Source organism: Channa argus, chromosome 17, assembly GCF_033026475.1.
Source record: "Channa argus isolate prfri chromosome 17, Channa argus male v1.0, whole genome shotgun sequence".
Lineage (NCBI taxonomy): Eukaryota > Metazoa > Chordata > Actinopteri > Anabantiformes > Channidae > Channa > Channa argus.
Genome location: NC_090213.1, coordinates 10568386 through 10584707, shown reverse-complemented (window position 1 = coordinate 10584707; position 16322 = coordinate 10568386). Strand labels below are relative to the sequence as shown.

At 38.8% G+C, this 16322-nt stretch overlaps 2 protein-coding genes across 5 annotated transcripts in view; both read left to right on the top strand.

Annotated features, from left to right (window-relative positions):
• fig4a (FIG4 phosphoinositide 5-phosphatase a) overlaps nucleotides 1–4880 on the top strand; it is a 43658-nt gene extending 38778 nt beyond the window's left edge. For all 4 annotated transcript variants that reach the window (XM_067481971.1, XM_067481970.1, XM_067481973.1 and 1 more), the window contains one exon: nucleotides 3980–4880. In XM_067481971.1, coding sequence (XP_067338072.1) covers nucleotides 3980–4157 — 178 coding nt within the window. In that variant the 3' untranslated portion in view covers nucleotides 4158–4880. The remainder of the gene's footprint in view (nucleotides 1–3979) is intronic.
• Nucleotides 4881–11539: 6659 nt separating this feature from the next.
• Nucleotides 11540–14175, top strand: LOC137102479 (G-protein coupled receptor 6). The gene is made up of 2 exons (XM_067482055.1): nucleotides 11540–11847; nucleotides 12716–14175. Exon 2 carries the CDS (start codon nucleotides 12741–12743, stop codon nucleotides 13746–13748), a length of 1008 nt encoding a protein of 335 aa, XP_067338156.1. The 5' UTR covers nucleotides 11540–11847; nucleotides 12716–12740; the 3' UTR covers nucleotides 13749–14175.
• Nucleotides 14176–16322: the final 2147 nt, after the last annotated feature.

Genomic DNA, 16322 nt, shown 5'->3' with positions numbered 1-16322 from the left:
GAGGCTTCTAGCTGTGCCGTCTCTTGTAACCAACCACTCTTTCTTTACTGCCTTTTATCCCTGCAATTTCCCAGTCAGTCTAACCATCACTGTTCACTGCAGCCATGACCCAGCAGGTCATAGACAGTGTTTTTTTTTTGTTTTTCTTTCAGCCAGATTCAAAATCAAACTCACGTGGGATTGCAATGTGCAGCCATACAGATGCATAAGCAGTTTCCCCCTTTGTCTTGCTTTTTGTATTTGTAGTTCAAACTCAGACACAGACACTAATTCCCTAATCCCTAATTCCCTAATTAGGATTCCTCATAACAGGTATTCAATTTCAGGTATTGTATTTCTCAATTTTGTTATATTTGTCTAATGACAATAAAGGCATTCTAATATATTATTTTAAAATCTTTCTTTTTCACTTGCTGGGGCTCAAATCATTCAGAGTCCTATGTTATTTAATTCTATTGTAGAGATTAGATGACAAGGAAAAACTTAAAAGCCTAAGTAAACATAAAAAAAAGTATTATGAGATAATTTATTTTGGATGGGCAAGCTATTTTATTAACAAAATGAAGACTTTATATCCATGGTAGTGATGCTGTCAGCTCAACATCAGCATGACAACGTGCTCGTGAAATGTCACCATTATTATGTGAAGCAGAGATAATGTTCACCTTATTATTTTGTCATGTTACCATATAATTACAGCTGCTTTATGGGAATGACATCTTTTTTCGGAAATTGGATCATAAACTCAAGTTTTGGACAAATTAAAGCTTTAACCTGATGATGGCTTTGCATAAAAAATGAAGAGATTACATGGATTATCAAGAGTTTTTCTCCAAGTACCATGAATGTCTGGACAACATTGTAACCCAGCTCATCTAATAGTTGTTGAGACATTTAACTACAAACTAAAATTCTCAAGCTCATTTGCAGCTTGGCAATCACTCTAGGTCAGGGGTCACCAATATGGTGCCCGCGGGCACCAGGTCGCCCAGAAGGACCACATGAGTAGCCCGCAGGCCTGTTCTACAAATAGCTCAGCATAGCGCAACTAACCAATGAGCTGCATCTAATTTTTTTGCATCTAATCACATTTGATAGTTATTGTGAGAAATCATTAACATGATCCGTGTCTTCACATAGATGAATATCATTAATTTAATTAATTATAAAAAAAAACATACAATTAAAGTTAAATTGAGCAAATTTGTTATTACAAAAGTGCGTATTAAACTGGTAGCCCTTCGCATTAATCGGTACACAAGACGTAGCTCTCATTTTCAAAAAGGTTGGTGACCGCTGCTCTAGGTATTGCTGAGATACTTTAGTCAGAACCAAAGAGATGGGCCTGATGGACATTATCATCCATAACACCATGCTGCTATGATTTGTAGATACTTAAAAAAGCACTGCTGTGCTGTCAATATGAACAGATACATACAGTATTAATATCTTTCCTCACAACTGTCCTGCTGTCTTGTTAGAGTAAAGACAGTAATGCACTAAGGATGAACAGATGGATGGAATGTTTTGTCCATAGCACTTTTAAAAAGAACATGTGACCCTCTGTGGCTCTGTTTGAACATGTGTCTCTTTTTTTGTACATAAATATTTGCTTGAAGAAAGAGAAATTCCATTTTTGATTTAGCACAGGTCAGAGTTATTATACGTCACACAAAGGTGGCAGACATACAGTTATCGACTTTTGTGTGCAGGAGCAACTTCAGTCAGCAGTGAATCCTAATATCTTTTTATCCTTAGTCAACTTTCCCCGTGTGCCTGTATCTTCATCGTTCTTCACTGTGGCCGTTTGTCATTCCATCCATCCATAGCTGTCATCCTTATGTCAAGTCCACAGGGTCTGGCAGGTGTGTCTGATGTTGCACAACAGTACTATTCTAAGACTGTGTTACAGCACCCCAAACGTGTTTTTACTGTTAAGAGCCCTTTAGTCTGGGTAGTCCTTTAGTCTCCCTCTGTGTAGTTCCTCTATTGACCTATCAGGTATAGGCAAAGCTGACTCAATTGGTGGAGATAAAGCAGAAAGGATATGAATACTGTCAGATTCCTGTTGAGAAGCATTAGTTAGGTGATCTTCATCTCACTTGCCTTTTTGCAGGTGTGACACTATAGGAAGGAAACATTCTTTAGAGCCTTTACAACTTGCCAACATGCTAAAGATTATCACTAAGAGGTGCTGAAATTTGTGCAGATTTAAGTCAAGACTTAATAACCCCCTGCCAATTTTACTTAAACATAGTGTGCTACACACAGTGAATGCACATATGACACAGGTCAGTATTGCTAAAACTGTACCCTTTTATGCTTTTCTCTTTGTAACCTAGTATTCTCTCCTACATGTGTGCACTGACATGAACTGCTCACCAAAGGCCTTTAATAGATCCATTGTACACACTCGACTATTGTGTTTCAAATAGTTTTAACAGGGCACATTACAAATTACGCTGCTTCATTTATAACATAATACCAGGGTCAGATTGATATTCAAAATGTACCATTTTGGTTTCCAGAGTTACATAAATAAGGTACTTACTGAAATTGAAGTGTCAAGATTAACCTTAATAAAATGTATTTTCTAGCAAAACTTTAAAATGTACTTTTTGTCAGTTTTTATTACATTCATCCCCCCCACAAAAAAAAAAGAAATTAAAACTAAAAGGAACCAATGGCAAAAATAGGTAAATAGGTTCCAAGTTCAATGTTGGCAACAAATGAAAAATCTTTTACTCAAGGTTTTCTAAAGAAATCTAATTGTATTCATCTTATCTAATGTTTTCAAGTTAAAACAAATCCTCTTAAGGTAGTGAACAGTATTATTATGTGACTAATGCAAATTCAAATTCTGAATCACTTGCTGCATAAAAGGACATGGACACTGTGTGTGAATAAATCAACAACCTTAACGTTGTAGTGAATATGGACAACATGACAACAGCTGTAGCCTCAGCATATGTAGCAGATATAAATATTAAAAACGTAAAACAAAAATGAGACCTGAAATACACAATAAATCCAACTGTTAAAATTTGATTAAACTTTTGTCTGGACCTTGAACACTTGAAGGATGTAGGAGGACCTCATAACATGAGTGTTTAGTTTGTTCTTTAAAAAATATATGTAAAACAATGAAAATTCACCCCCAAATCTTATAGTTTAATATTGGGCAAAATGGAAATAGTGATGTACAGATAAAAGTAAAAGTATTACAGAGTGTATTAGAAACAGCAAATTAACAATACAACATGCTCTACTGAATATGAAACAGTGCTGACTGTATACAGTAGTTACTTGTGCTTACAAACGCAACAGCCATAATGGGGGTAAACCAGGGTGAAAATGTGAATCAGGTTTTCTTCATCACCTCAAACAAAAATACCTGCTTATACATGTTTTGCCCACTCTAATTTAGATGGAAACCTGACTTGATGACACTTTAGGCTCTTAATTCATCTCAAGCGTGTCCACGCGGGCCTGTGTTGTGGCTTTGATGCAGCTAATCATCAAGGAGGTACATTTGTAATGCAGCCATGTGTCTTAGCAGCTCCACACTGGGCCTCAGCTGCTGTTGAACTGGCTGACTGAGTGGATGACCTGACAAGCACGCAGTGGCTAATCTACCCTGAAGATGATGAGACATGCTTTGGAGTCTAGTTTCTGTGAAATTATGAGCAATTCTGCTGTAAAAGTGCCAATCTCTGCCATCCTCCTGTTGTTTCCATTAACAGTTCTCTTAATGACCTGCTCTCTGCGGCACATTTTCACAATGTGGTGGTTGGTTTAAAACATTTTTTTTTTATCTTTAGGTGACGACTATACATACAGTAGCAACAGTTTTCCCACATGCGAAAATTAAAATTAATTGCTTGTTTCTCTACCATGTGAGTAGTAGTCTACAATTGGTAATTTACTACATCCATCGTTTAATATGTTTCTCTCTGTCTTCTTTCCCCCTCCATCCCAGAGAGCCCGTGTCCTTCTTTCCAGAGGACAGCATATACGTCGTTTCTCCTCCACAGGTTGACAGAGACAGCCGCGATGTGTTTGAGAGCCATGTGATGGCAGGTCAAGGCCAGATGAGGGTGCTATGCAGGGACGACGTGTTGATGTACAGAGAATACGTCAAGAACAGATACATGTGAGACACACGAATCCCAACATGAACTGGAACTCTTGTTACTAATATGCACAACCAGGACGATCGGCTACAGTCCTGCACAATATTCCAACTCAGTTTGTTTGCTCTGGCAGCACAGATGGTGCGTCTCAAAATTTGCAAATCTGCTTTACATCAACTACCCATCTCTTAGGTTTTTTCTTTCTTCTCTGAGAAGAAAATGAGCAACACATACAGTATGTCCTATACTTGGACAAAACTATGTTTTCTGTGATTTAATAACTTGAAATGTAACATAAGTTCTTTTTTTTTTCGGTCAGATGTGTTAACGCTTAACCTTCTACATATGGTGTTTTTTTTGTTTGTTTTTTTTTGTGTCGTGTAAAATCAATTTAAATTTTAATCTCAACTCTTTTAAGTGACTTTACTTAACTGTATGTACATTTCAGACCCATAAACGGATTAAAAAAAAGATTTGTCTTGTCAGTTAAAGTTTCTGAACATAAATATGATTGCATGTTTACAGATTCCAATAATATGTCCATAAAATCACATGTGTTTTGAGTTCTGATTTTTTACTTTGGTTAATTTATTTTGCATAATGCATCACTCATACGTCATATTGTGGGTTTTATGAAACCTCATTCTCAGTTTACCAGGTGCACAATGACTTTGATTGCCATGTATGCCAGAGATGTCAGCTGAATATTGTGTAGAGATGTTATAAATTAAACATTTATTTATTACATTTTGTGTGACAGGCGTGATTGCTGTTGCTTATAAAAAGCCCTTTTACTTGTTTTTTTTTTTTTCACCCATTATGAACCCTGCTACTTGTGTTTTGTCTGTCACACTTTCTCTGCCACAGTCTTTTAGTACTCAGCTTTCACCTACAGGTGTCAGAAAACTTGAAATGTGCTGAAGGCTGCCTTTCATCTAGTACACATAGACGTACTGACTGAACAGTGGTCTCCACATCAGTGCCCCGTGAGCCTGAGGAGGAGGGGAGCAGGGAGCAGGGGAGGGGTGCTTGAGCATATACAGTAATGTGATTGAGTGCCGTGGGACGATTAAAGAAAAATCTTTTTTTCAGTTCATTTAAATTCAAATTACGTAAAGAGGTAAGGAGAGGAAGAAACCTTGTTCTTGTCCTAGCATCACCATTATAACTGTATCACTGGGAGATGCTTACAGTGCTTTTTTATATAGAGTATACAACTGACTCTGACTTTCTGCTGTATGTTGTTGCTTAGAAAAGACCACTACAGGGTAATGTGAAACAAGTTAGACTTCACATTTTGGGGCGACTGTGGCTCAGAAGCAGTTGTCCACTGATTCCAGATTGTTGGTTGGATTCCTGGCAGGTCACAGGTGTACTTGAGCAAGATACTGAAGATACTGGTCCCGGTGAATGCAGGCCAGCTGCGTAGTGTGAGTGTGAATGAAAAAAAGCTATAAAAGTGCAAACCATTTCCCATTTGCACATGATGCCTTTTCTCATTTCTGATTTTCATGAAACAATATCATATAATAAGTAGCAAATCTACAAGGTTTCCCAGCTTGACATGACAGCTTGACTCTGTTAAATGACAACCTTATATCTGTAAATTTCATGCTTGTACACTAGATTATAATGTAATCAAAGCCTTGTTTTCAAGCTGGTAAATTAATCTTAACATTGTAATGGTCCTATAATAGTCGGTTTAAATAAATAATGGTTTAAATAACGAATTGAGGTTTGTATATGATTCCCATAAAAAGATTAATATGTTTGCAATTACTCTAGTTTCCAAACTTTATTGGAATCCACACAGTATGTACAAGGACATCTAACACTTTCTATTATCATAGTAAATTATAACATTCTATTGATTTATTTCTCTATAAGGGATATAAAGCATAATTTAAAAATGTTCTCTTGTCATTTTGAAAGCTAACTGACAGCATTTGGGTCACTTTTTAAGAGTTCAACAAATAGCTTAAGCTATGTCCCCTAGTGAGGACTGGACCAAACGTTCAGCTAGTACACGTGTTCCTTCATCATCAGAAATAACAGGAGATGATTTAAAAGAAAGACTATAACTCTGAAGACTATAATCCAGAATTGGAAGAAATGCGGACACGTGAAAATAACAAAAAAGATGCTAGGAAACGTGTTTGAGAGCTACATTAGTCCAAGCCAAATAGCAGGGGACCTGTCAAAGTCCTCAAAGTCAGCTGGAAGAAAAGCCCACACCTCCGCAGTTAAATGTACTCTGAACAAGTCTGGATTGTTTGATAGAAAAGCACGAGGAAGCCATTGCTTACTGCCAGACATAGGGCAGCACACTTTGAGCATGAAAAAGAGTATGTGAACAAACTAAGATAACAAGCTAAAGTTGAAGAGGCAGTGGATCCTTCAACAACAAGAGCACAATCTAAAGCACAAAGCAACGTTGACTTAGGAAGGGTTTAAAAAGAGCACGGTGAATGTTTTACCATGGCCTTCCTGGTCTCCAGACTTAAATATCATTGAAAAATTGTGAATAGATTTGAAGAGGGTTCTACGTGGCAGATAGCCAAGCAGTGTGGTAGACCTGGAACAATCATACCGTGGAAATGGGAAAAGCCTGGAGGAGGTTTTCACATTTTATAAAGGGGAATGCACAAGCAATAGAATTTTCATTATTACACTATAACGCTTTGTACCCTCGACCATTTTTGTTACTTCTGATGACAAAGGAACATTCATAACAGCTGAATTTAAATTCAATATTGTTGATGAATTTGACTTATTATAGATCCGTCTTCTGGGTTTTCAGCTGGCACTTAGAACTCATACATTTTTAGCAAATGTAATTATTGTGATGCGGAAGTTATAATGATACTGGTTCAGACACGTTGATCAAGTTATGTGACTGTTCCCTTTGTGTTTGGTCCCCTTGTTTTGTTTTCTAGTAGCAATAATGTGTGAGCGAAGTGTCCTTGAGTGAGTACAAATATTTCTGCTGTGAGAAGTGGGTCTGGTTTCGGAGTAAATGGAGGTGTTTCACCTTGGCAGTAAATGTGTGTTTACAAGGTCTCAGTTCCGCTTTCCAAGACACATTTTACCTCCATTTTCTGCCATCACCTCCCTTTTTCTACCTCCACTTGTTTCCTTCCACCTGATGTTTTTGATCTTTTATTATTTACATTTTCTTGTCTGACCTCTTTCATTACTCATCTCTTTTCAGCCTAATTACCCAGTTTGTTTCCAACTAAATATTTCTAATAAAGACTCACATTAGGGGCGAGTCACTGAGCGTGGGTTTATATGCGAGCACGTGAGAGCACTGCTGTCTGTGTTTGCTGGCAGGGGGGCTGTAGACTGTTAGGGGTTTGTTTCCAGAAAGGGGCTGTTTTGAAAGGCAAAGGGCCTTTTATGTAATGTCCTGTTTTTCCCCTTGTTTTCAAGTTCCTAATGGCAGGTGTTTCATTACACTGAAACCTCTCAGCACACATGGGTATGAATGAATAAATGCAACTAGTCACTGATATTTTTTTTGGGGGGGGGGGGGCATCTGCTCTTGTTCATCCTCACAAAAACAGAACAAAGACTGAACGATTCTGTATGTTGCCAGTGGTGAAGTGATTCTATTTTGGTAAAAATTTAGAAAGTTAAAATTAGTCCCACATTGAAAACTATAATATATATACAGTATATATATATGTATAAATGTATTATTGGTCCTGTGCATGGTTGGGTATCTGTCTAGGTCTTTGACATGAGTCACTAGGCACTTCATGTGACCGCTTAGCTTATGAATGAAAACAACCCCCTCTCCAGTCCGCAGTCCACTGACAAAAGATGGCCAAACAGCTGTTGCCTGGAAACCAGAACTGGTTACCATAATGCTATGCTGCTTTGAATCTCCTCTACTTTCCCCCATTCCCCCATTGCTATATGACATTTGATCATTGAGGTGTGACCTAAAAAATACAACAATTTTGCAATAAATATCACTTGCTGATCAAATATTTTTTGACATCTGTTAAAGATCTTGCTTTATTTTGCTTCACAATCTCCAACTTGTAATCTCTGCTTTTCGTAGAGCTTTTGATTGTGCAATATTTTTAGTTTTGTCTATAATGTGTGTTTTTGTGTGTGTGTTCTTCCTTTTCCACTTATTCTAATGTACTTTTACAAGGTCATATTTTCTTAGTTTTAAGTTAAAACTGTCAGAAGGTGATAATTCTACTATGTGTGTATCGTTGAGGTCATAGTGGGTGGGGGAGTCATATCGAAGTGTTTCAAATGTTTTGGCCTCCTCATTCATCTTAATTGCCTGTCCAAAACACTAGATAACAGGATGTTTGTTCCTAGATAGAGGTTTGGTTTATATCTAAGATACTTAGTTATAAAGGTTTGCACAGAACTGTTGACTGATCAATATGAGCATGATGTAATTGTCCACACTGGATAGTAGCTCCAGAAACACACACACAGAGTACTATGCAAGGTGCAAGGTACAGTTAGATCACAGGTTTTTGCCTACTGTACAAGACTGTAGAGGTAACATTCTTCCAGAGTGCTTTAGCTTGTTAGTTATTCTTTTTTGTACAGACAACAACAATCCGCTGATAATCTCCTCGCCAACAAATTCATGCAACTAGCAGAGGAACTAGTATAGTTTAGACCAAACTCATCAGAGAACACCACTGGTCAGGTCTGTGATGTGAGTCTATAACTGCATGGGTACTTGGTCCTACTTCAATCTATAACAATGACATTAACATGGTAACAATTACCAATCTGTAAAAAAAAGAGGTTTTTCATTGTCAGTTAAGATTTATCTATTGCAGACTATGAAATCTGTATTTCCTTAAGTAATTGCTTTGCCATTTGAGGATTTTAGAAATAAGGGGGAGACTGGATTTTTATTTATTTTTTGGTCCTTTCGGCTTATCCCATGAGTTCAGGGTCGGCACACCGGATCCTTGTCCGCATGTTGATTTGGCACAGTTTTTACGCAAGATGCCCTTCCTGACGCAACCCTCCCCAATTTCTACCGGGTGTGGACTGGCACTGCACAGCTGGGGATGGGAAGGGGGAGATTGGATATTGACCTATAATTGGCTAAAACACCTGAGTGTAGAAAAGGTTCCTTGAGTAAGGGTTTGATTACAGCAACCTAACATGTACATGTCTATTAAAAATAAACCATCTTTGAAGAGTCTAGTCTGCATGGGGTCTAAGAGGCATGTTGATGGTTCAGATCAATGGTCATTAACTCCAGGCCTCCAGAGCCCTTCTCCTGCTTATTTTCCAACCTTCTCTGCTCAGCCATATGCTGATTGATTGAACACACCTGATCCAGGTAATCAGCAACATGTAGGGCAGGGGCAGTTGGAAAACAAGTAGGATAGGGGCTCTCAAAGCTTGAAGGTAATGAGTTTAGATGTATAGTGTGAATAGTGGTTTAGATGAAGCAATAGTTGAAGTTCACTCAGTGAGTGTGAGGAAGCAGTCTAAGTAGGAATGAGGTCCTATAAATGATTCTACAGCCTTAGCACACAGTAATCTGTGGTAATTGTGGGAGGATCTGGTGAAATGTTTTTATATTAATTACAATTTAATTTGTAAAAAACATCATAAAGTCATTGCTGCTTAGAGCAGGAATAGGTTCAACAGAGATAAGACTCTTTGTCAGTGCTTAGAAGAAACCTGCTTTTACTTTCCTCCATTATTATAAATGTGGAACTCTGAATGGCCTTTAGGTATATTATTAGGCTACATTAGGCTACAAGCTGTTCCTTTTCCAGCCGTTGTGATGCCTGCTCCAAGCTGCAGGTTTGTGAATTGTAGACTTGAAGTCTCCTCTGATTCACTGACTTCTTTTTTGCTGCTGCAACAGCATTGAGTATCTTATGAGGCTGCAGCATTAACAATAAAATAATTAACTTGCAAGTTACATTGGCTGCTCTATTGTATTGACATCTGATAGTAAATAAAATAAAAAAGCAATGAAGGAAATGAAGGAATCCTTTTCTTACGTTTTCAGATAAACACTTGTAGTTAATAAACAAACATGCTGTATGGTCCATTGTTGTGAATTCTTATGTAATTAACAATGGTCAGAGAAAAAAAAGTGAAATACTGTTAATTATGACAGTAATTAAAACTGAGTAAGTTTATTTAGATTTTGTGACTTGATCTTTATTAAAAACTAAATCAGATTCTGATTCAGTCACAAATAGGACTGGTTTTTGAGTTTCCCAGTTTCGGTGTGAGATACTAAGAGTAAGACTATAAGTTGTTGTAAACTATGTTTAGGCCTGATTATTAAGTTTGAGTGGAAGACTGTTGCTACTCCTCCAGCTCAGTCTGTGCTTCTTGGAACATGATAATTAATATGACTGGGGAGTGTTGACTCATTTAGACTGATATACTTTTCTTGCTGCAGCCAAGTTTCAGTAAAAGAACAATATTCATTTGATGGTTACTTATCAAGTCATCTAATAGTTGACGTTTCATGGGGTTTATCTTCTGTTACAGACACTCAGTCAGAAGTAACAGTACCTAATGGTTGAGTGAGGGCATCACTATAACTATTTGTTTGCTTGAAGATCTGACAGAATTGTGGACCTATCAATGTCACTTAAACTGAGTCATTAGATGTTGCTATAGCAACAGAATAGATAAAGATATAGTGGATGATAGATAAAGATATTGGCTCTGCTTTTTTTTGGCCCATAACACTGAGGACGTTTAGTCCTGACAGTAAGGAAACAAACAGCCATTATTGGCCTTTAAAACTCCCCACTCAAACCACACTTTGGAAACTGTGTGGGATTAGAAGGTGTTTAGGACAAGTTGTCTCCAGGGGACTTTATAACCAGGCAAAACATCATTTTAAAGTAAACTCGAGGCCAGTTTGCTCATGTGCATAGGCCACTGACGTTGTTTTCTTTATTATTTACAAAATTCATAACAAAAGTAAATCCCTTGAGGTCATTGCGTAGTTTTAATTTTTGATTTATTGTAGCCCACTTCTTAAATGGGAAAATTTTAAATAATGTGTATTAAATGGAACATGAAAAAACTAATATTAGTTTACAACACTTAGATGTAGGACTTGCTTTCTACTTTTTGATTGATATACTGATGCCGGTGCATGTACAGTGACTTTTTCACAAATTCAGCCATTGTCTGAAATCAAAATTCATGGCGCGTGTCCGCAGGTGTGAGAGTAGAACGTGCAACAACCCGTAGTTTAATTTTCTGAGTAAAGAAGCGATGAATTATGCAGGAGTCTTCCAGAGAGAGAGAGAGAGAGAGAGAGAGAGAGAGAGAGAGAGAGAGAGAGGAAGACTGGCATCACATCTCTCTCTCTCACTTTCTTTCTCTCTCTCTCTCTCTCTCTCTCTCTCTTTCAGCCGTGACGTCACTCGCCTTTATAGCTCTCCTGCCGCTTCTTCGCGACTCGGTTCCCTCTCGTCCTCCTCCTCCTCCTCACGTTCACCTTCCTCTCAGAGCTGAACACCGGCCAATGCTTCACACCACCCCTGCCCTGGGTGTCTGTCCCATGCGTGGGAAGCACAACAAAATCAAGGGCTTCACTTGAGAGGCTCCGCGGGAGCAAAGGAAAAAAGGGCCAATCGTTGCATCGGCTTTGATTTTGTTTTTTCCATTTTAGCTTTGGACGAAGGGCTCTGATTTCAGCCAAAATATCACCTCACACCGTTTTGCCACAGAGGTAGGTAGGCTTAACTTGTGTTTAAAATACTGTGTGTGTTTTACTTTGTGCCTCCCAAACAGCACAGGTTTACTACGTATTTCTTAGAGGATTAAAAACACTCACAATTCATATCGCATACAATATATTACAATACAGTTATCATTAGTTAGTAAGCACCAGATCACTCTGTAAGTCTAACAGCGTTAAAGACATTTATGAAACTAATGAAATGAGCGTTGATTAGTTTGTCAGTCGCTGTAATTTCAGCACCTTGGACAGCTCCTGTGTTTTTCACTGCCCCACTACTGCAACAGATTTTAAATGGGAAATAACTGACTTTTTGATATGCTGGTGTTTTTTTTTTTTTATGGTAAAGTCAACTTCTAAAAGCTGTTCAGAAATGTGGAAAAATGAAAATTATCATGCCTTAATATTTAGTTTGCCATTATATATTTTAACTAATGAGCAAAAAAAGATCTACAGTAGGTTATGTGACATGCTGGCAGGAAATGTGTCCTAGAGGTTGTTCGGTATAAACTCTCTATAAAAGCAGTTTGAAAGACGTCTTGTAAATCATGGCATTGTCTTTGTAAGTTCTGCACGTTCTGCTCCCAACTCAGCCAAGAAATACTTTATTCTCAATTACATTTTATAGGAGTTTCTCACTTATAAAACGTCTGTTCAATGTGAAATTTTGTGCTAGGCACTTATGCATTTCAGAGAGCAAGTAAGTGAGGTTGAACTTCACTGGTGGGCGATGTTGAGCAAACACTCGTCTCAAGTGTCACTAAGCAACACTTCTTTAAAAGAGAGAAGCGAAGTGAGACATTTCCTTCACATTATCGGTAACAAATCGGTAACAATCTCTTTGTTTCTTTGTTCAAAGGACGAAAGGACAACCAAGTGGAGAGATGAACGAGTCGCTGGTGGTAAATGACTCCTCTGCGACTCCTGTGGCTGGTGAAGCTCTCACATGGATGGAGGCAGAGTCTCCAGAACAAAATGGCAGCCTGGAGTTCTCCACCAGCCCTTTGCTTTTCCCTGTCAATCCGTGGGACATTATGCTGTGTATGTCAGGCACCGTCATTGCCTGTGAAAACGCCATAGTGGTAGCAATCATCTTTTACACGCCGACACTAAGGACTCCCATGTTTGTGCTGATAGGGAGTCTGGCCACAGCAGACCTGCTGGCAGGCATGGGATTAATCCTGAACTTTGTGTTTCAGTATGTGATCTCCTCTGAGACTATCAGCCTCATCACTGTAGGTTTCCTGGTGGCCTCCTTCACTGCCTCCATCAGCAGCCTCCTGGCTATAACAGTGGACCGTTACTTCTCCCTCTACAACGCCCTGACATACTTCTCTGAAAAGACACTGCAGTACGTGCATCTTATGTTACTGGGAACCTGGGGGGTGTCTTTGTTCCTGGGCTTGCTGCCGGTGCTTGGCTGGAACTGCCTGGACGAGCCGGCCTCCTGCAGCATCGTCCGCCCTTTGACCAGGAGCAACGTCACGGTCCTGGCCACATCCTTCTTCGTCATCTTTGTGCTTATGCTCACCCTCTACTTCAAAATCTGCAAAATTGTGTGCCACCACGCCCACCAGATTGCCCTGCAACAGCACTTTTTTGCCACCTCGCATTATGTTGCCACTAAGAAAGGGGTGTCGACTCTTGCCATCATCCTTGGGACATTTGGGGCCAGCTGGCTGCCCTTCGCCATCTACTGTCTGGTAGGCGAGCAGGACTATCCACCAGTGTACACCTACGCTACGCTGCTGCCTGCCACTTACAATTCCATGATAAACCCTATAATCTACGCCTACAGAAATGCAGAGATCCAGCGCTCCATCTACATGCTTCTATGTGGCTGCTTTCAAGCCAAAGGGGCCTACCGGTCAAGGTCACCAAGTGAAGTCTAAGAAGGTGCTTGGGCTCTTGGTGTGTGAGTACGTGTTTGTGAAAAAACAGAAAGCAAAAAGACAAACGCTCCCATGACCATCGACAATCTCCTTACAGGTGACAGTAAATGCTTTACAAACACGGAGAGATGCTGGAAACGTGTCTCTCATGCATACTGTATCTGCACTTTAATATGTCTCAACACGAATTAGGATGAGATTCTGGACATGCTGTGAACAAGAAATGTCTGTGAAAAAGACTAAACTAACCTGTGAATGTACCTAACTGAGAAAAGGAATGGAAAATCTTGCACTTTATTCAATGTTTTTTTGAAATGCCAAAGCAGTATTGCTTACTGTGTTAAAACGTTGGAACTTGTGAGTACTGTGTGCCATTTTTCTATATTGTCTTTGATTTTTTTTACAAGAATTAAAGAGATAAAATCCAGTTGTGGCTCCATGCTTCTTTATCAATGATCCTTGACTTGTGTTTGTTTTTTTACATCCTTACCACCTTGTTCCAGCCTCTTCCTCCAGAGCACAGGTGGGTCTATTTGAAGAGACTAATGGCACATTGACCTGGTAAAATAGCTTCAATTTACACCGACACAGATGAATCCTGTTTGCTCAGTGCACGTGTGTGTGTGTATGTGTGCGTGTGTATATCAGATGCAGGGAGATACCACAAACGTGTGAAAACATGTGCCATATGATTAAATGTGCTTCACAGCTTTAATTAGCTCACTTTTGGGGTAAGCAGGTAAAATTCAACCTAATGCACTGTGTGCCCAGCTATTAAGTAAAATTAGCATTTTTTGTCTTGCAGTTTGTTATCTATAATACCCCTCATCGGCCTCGGCATATGGCTGAGGTGATAAGATATAATGCACTCTACTGTGTAAGCGCAGGAAATGAGAAGTGCTGTGTGGACTCTTTTCTCATCAACATCTACAATTCTGTAAAGCAGCCACTGGCACGTGTATCTGTGCGTGACAGGGTGAGAGAGGAGGCGATAATAAGTAAGTCCGATGTGCAGTAAAGATTCTGACAGAAGCCTGGCAGATAGATATATACTACTCTATCTATCAGGCTATTTAAACTTTTAACTGGTTAAAGGCCGAACAGAAACAAAGACCAGAGGGTTTAGAAATATTTATTTATCATGTTCAATTTAAAACACACACATGTGTGTCTTGATTCTTTTGTAAACACAACTTTTGGAGTGGAAAATGAAAAAGCGAATGAAATTTATTGGTGGACCATGGACCTCTGAACCCGGTTTTTAGATTTAGAAACAGCTTTACTGGTCTTATATTTTTCACATACGTGATGCTTGACTCTTGTAGCTTTCAATATACATACACACAGTGCAAAACCAATTTGTTGGTATAATACAACAAAAAATAAAAAAAAAACACAAACATATGACTATTATGTACAAACAAGTAAATAGGTCAAAGACTATGTAAATGTGCAAAAATAAAAAAAACACACCTATATTCAAGTTCAGTGATGGTTTCTAAATGACATGAGTGTTGCAGGTGTGAAAGAGTGTAAAGAGTGCACGTGGTCCTTTTGTTGTTTTCTTCTGGCAGTCAGGCTGTAGCTGTGTGCCCTTCAGGTGGGTCATTACCACCAGGACACATAACATTAAGGCTTTGCAGAAAGCTCCAGTCTATTTTACAGTGTACAGGAAAACATTTCTAAATGTCACATGTACATCTTATCTATGTCCTCAAGTAGTAAGGCTTTGTGTGTCAATCAGAATTTAGTGTCTGTCAGTTTAGTTTTAGTTTCTGTTTAGTTCTGTAACTACATGGCTGCTTACAAAAGTGCACATTTTTTTTACTTTGTATGTTTTCACCTGACAGTTGCTTCCTGCATCACAACACAAGATATTTTTTGTGGTAAAGTCAATAAATAGAAAGCATTTTCTCACAGCGACACTCTACTTCATGGTCACACAGTAGTAGTAGAAGTAAAAGTTGTAGAAAAACAAAAAGAGGAGGGATAAGAAGGAGGAGCAGATGAAAAGAATAGGCAGAGGAAGAGGCAAAAGAAGAAGAGTTCTGCACTTATTCAAAACTAAAGCTAGTTGCAGGACAGTTGTGGTTTAGTTGCACCTTAGCTTGATACACACCTTAAGCTTTCCATCGTATCTCATAATCTTCATAAGCGGCTGAATGGACAGCAGCTGAGTAGCAGAGATGACAGATAATTAAAGTTACAGTACGATACTTTTCAAATATGTGAAAGATAAAGTCTGGATAAGGTCGGGAGCATCTCACTCAGACATTTGCCTTCATACATACAAAGTAAAGAGAATTTCAGAATCCCAGTGAATGTGTGAAAGGGGATAAAGCAGACACACAGAACAGAACTAGAAACAGCGTCAAAATATTATCTTGTATCATGGAGCGGGATTCCCAAAAGTTGCATAGTAAGCTTTAATATCCTAAATCCTAAATGCTGTCCCATCTGAGAAGAGTGCAGGAGAATAATGGTTGCACTGCAGACACTGCAGGATACATTTTGGAGCTTGCACACAGGACTCAGCAGGGGTTTCTCTTCTGGTTACTGTGAAAATCACACATC